At 27.3% G+C, this 3211-nt stretch overlaps 1 protein-coding gene across 1 annotated transcript in view; it reads left to right on the top strand.

The window, feature by feature from the left end:
- The window catches only part of LOC106792418 (aminopeptidase N), a 14213-nt gene that overhangs the window by 7908 nt on the left and 3094 nt on the right, over positions 1-3211 (top strand). The window contains exons 8-9 of the mRNA XM_014758834.1: positions 166-352; positions 2842-3064. Coding sequence (XP_014614320.1) covers positions 166-352; positions 2842-3064 — 410 coding nt within the window. The remainder of the gene's footprint in view (positions 1-165; positions 353-2841; positions 3065-3211) is intronic.

Genomic DNA, 3211 nt, shown 5'->3' with positions numbered 1-3211 from the left:
ATATAAAAATAAAAGAATATAAATAATTGAAGATAAATATATAATTAACCGTTAATATACCCCCTGTGCTTCCTGAAAGATTGAAAAATTCTTTTCTTTTTTTTTTATTCGCGGATAAAATTATTAAAAAAAAAAAAACTGTATTAAATCGTTTTTTATTCGTAGGGTACCTAGAGTATTCGTAGCCGAGGATATTTACAATCATTTGTACACGGCAACAACAGCTGAAACGAATAATCTACCACAAGGACTTAACGTTTTTAGCATATCTACTGCTTGGATCAGTTACGATAGATTACCATTGGTCACGGTTATTCGCGATTACGAAAGTGGGGAAATTATTCTTAGCCAGGTGAGTAACAAATACTCTCTCTCTCTCTCTCTCTCTCACACACACTCTTTGGTTTCAACGAAACAATATTTTTCTTCATTCTCATTCTCATTCTTATTCTCATTCTCATTCTCATGGGTAAGAGACACACACACACACACACACAGACAGACAGACAGAGTTTAACACACACATATTTAAATAAATCATCTATCACATGTTCTTTCATGATCAATCATTAATTTACTCATCATTTGATTTTTTTTCAAAATTTACGGTCTCACTAAAATATGACAGAAAATCATTTGTTCTTTTCATTGTTTGTTCATTCGTTTGTTTGTTTGTTTGTTTGTTCACTCAATTTATTAACAATTCGTAGTCGTTAAAAAATACTTTTTTACTACTTTTTTTTTTATTTTATCTAGTTCGTTTGTTACTTCACTTAATTTATCAGCGATTTGTATAGTCACTGAAACAAAAAAAATAACAATCGTTTGTTTCTTTTTATTTATTTTGTTTCGTTTGTTTCGTCATTGTAAATACATAAAATATTATAAACTTGCATATAACTTTACGTATTTTACTTTTATTTCGTTTTAACAATTCAATAAAATATATATATAAATTGGATAAAATTAAAAGAAAAAAAAAAAGAAAAGAATTTGAGAAAATGCATTCTTTTAATAATAAATTGCTCGATTTCACGGATGTGTTGTATAAAAAATTAAAATCAACATTAGTCTACCAAGAACACGGAAAAAAAAGAAAATAATCCTATAATCACTAACACGTGCATACAAAACTAAAACGAAATTTAAATTATTAGTAAATAAATTAAAAAAATCTACTACTACTACTACTATTACGAAAAAATCATCGATGATCGATTCGCTATGTGAAAAAAAAAAAAAAACGAATAAATAAATACAACGTTATGCAACGTTAAGAATTAAATCAATTACATAAAACAATTCGTATATTTTTCAAGTCATAAATATTGCATCGATTAAGATGCCATTCAGAAAATAACTATTAAATTATAAATAAGTGATAAAATATCTAATGAGGATTAAAGGAGGTGGGGCGGGGTAGGGGGGGGTGGAACAAAGACCATTAGATTAATCAATACATAAATAGGAAAAAAAATATTTCAATAAATTTTAACGAAATGTGGTACAGGTAAAGGGTGGACGTTGTTTAAATGAAGTTGAAACCTCCAACAGGATTTGGTATTAATAATAATAATAATAATAATAATAATAATAATAATAATCATGGAGGTAATCATTTACAAAAATATAATATAAAATTTTCAATGATAAAATTTGTTCACAGGGAACTTGGACATTAAAAGAAGTAGAACTTTAGATTGATTGAGTTGGACGTTTCGTCCCTTTATTGGGACTTCTTCAGCAACTGGAAAATTTATTTTTAAATTTATTTTCATGAAAAATGTAAGAAAATAAATTTTCCAGTTGCTGAAGATATAACGTGTTAGTGATTATAGGATTATTATTTGTTTTTTCTGTGTTCTTGGTAGACTAATGTTGATTCTAATTTTTTATACAACACATCCGTGAAATCGAGTAATTTATTATTAAAAGAATGCATTTTCTCAAATTCTTTTCTTTTTTTTCTTTTTTTTTTTTATTCTTTTAATTTTATCCAATTTATATATATTTTATTTAATTGTTAAAACGAAACGTCCAACTCAATCAATCTAAAGTTCTACTTCTTTTAATGTCCAAGTTGCCTGTGAAAAAATTTTATCATTAAAAATTGTAATTTTGGACAAGAGAAATACTAAATAAATAATATAAAATATATATAAATATATAAATAATATATTAAATAGAAAAATATGCATTGTTGCGTTTCACGTAAAACATTTGAAGTTCAAAAATGTGAGGTTATGTTTCAACGCGATAGTATAAAAGTATCAAAAGATAGAGAAGCGAGTGAACGAAGAAGAATTTACTTATGTAATTTTTATCCTCCAATCAATTAAATACGTAATGAACCTCTCCCCACCCCTCCACCCACCCCCCTCCACCCTACGGAGAAGGGAACTGCATGTTGCGTTGTTACCGGAAAAGAAAAAAAAAAAACTACGATTATGAGCATGAACATTAAAACAGTAGTAATCGTTTAATCGACCCATACAAACAAACAAACACGCACACACACGAAAACACATCTCCCAACTTCGTATCTCTATCTTTTTGTGCGAAAAAAAAAGAAGAAAATGAAATAAAAAATCTTATAGGAATACTCAAGACGCGTAATACCAACTTGCATGAATTGGCATAAATACATTGCATATCTTTTTCTATGGTTATTCACATAGAACGCGAATAATAGAAACATTGAATTAATAATTATTAAAATTACGCACGCGTAACGAAGTAGTTAATTGTTTTTTTTTCTTTTTGTTTTAAATTAGATAATTTATCTATGTGCATAAATTGTAAAAAAAAAAAAAAGAAAATTATAGTTACATGTGTTTACAGAAAGTTTACATGAGAGAACCACCACCACCATCCAATAACAAAGCACCTGCTCAATGGGACATACCGATTATTATATTATCAGAAACCGAATTGGATCATTGTGTGAATTCTTTTGAAACTAAACCTTACGTATGGTTGACCAAAGGAAACGAATTGAAAAATACTACTGTCAAGGATATCGCCACTAGAGATTATTTTATTATAGTTAATCCCGAAGAAATAGGTAAGCGTTATAATTTATTAAACAAACAAAATTCTTTATTTATTTCTTAATGTAATATATATATAAGACTAAAACTCTTATTATTAAGTGAGGATAACCAACAAACTAAAATTTGTTTTTCTGAAAACCAAAATTCAAATTGCTATT

The sequence above is a fragment of the Polistes canadensis genome, unplaced genomic scaffold (genome assembly GCF_001313835.1).
Source record: "Polistes canadensis isolate GaletaPanama2010 unplaced genomic scaffold, ASM131383v1 scaffold_426, whole genome shotgun sequence".
Lineage (NCBI taxonomy): Eukaryota > Metazoa > Arthropoda > Insecta > Hymenoptera > Vespidae > Polistes > Polistes canadensis.
The sequence above is the reverse complement of the archived record's forward strand: the minus strand, read 5'-3'. Positions and strand labels throughout refer to the sequence as shown.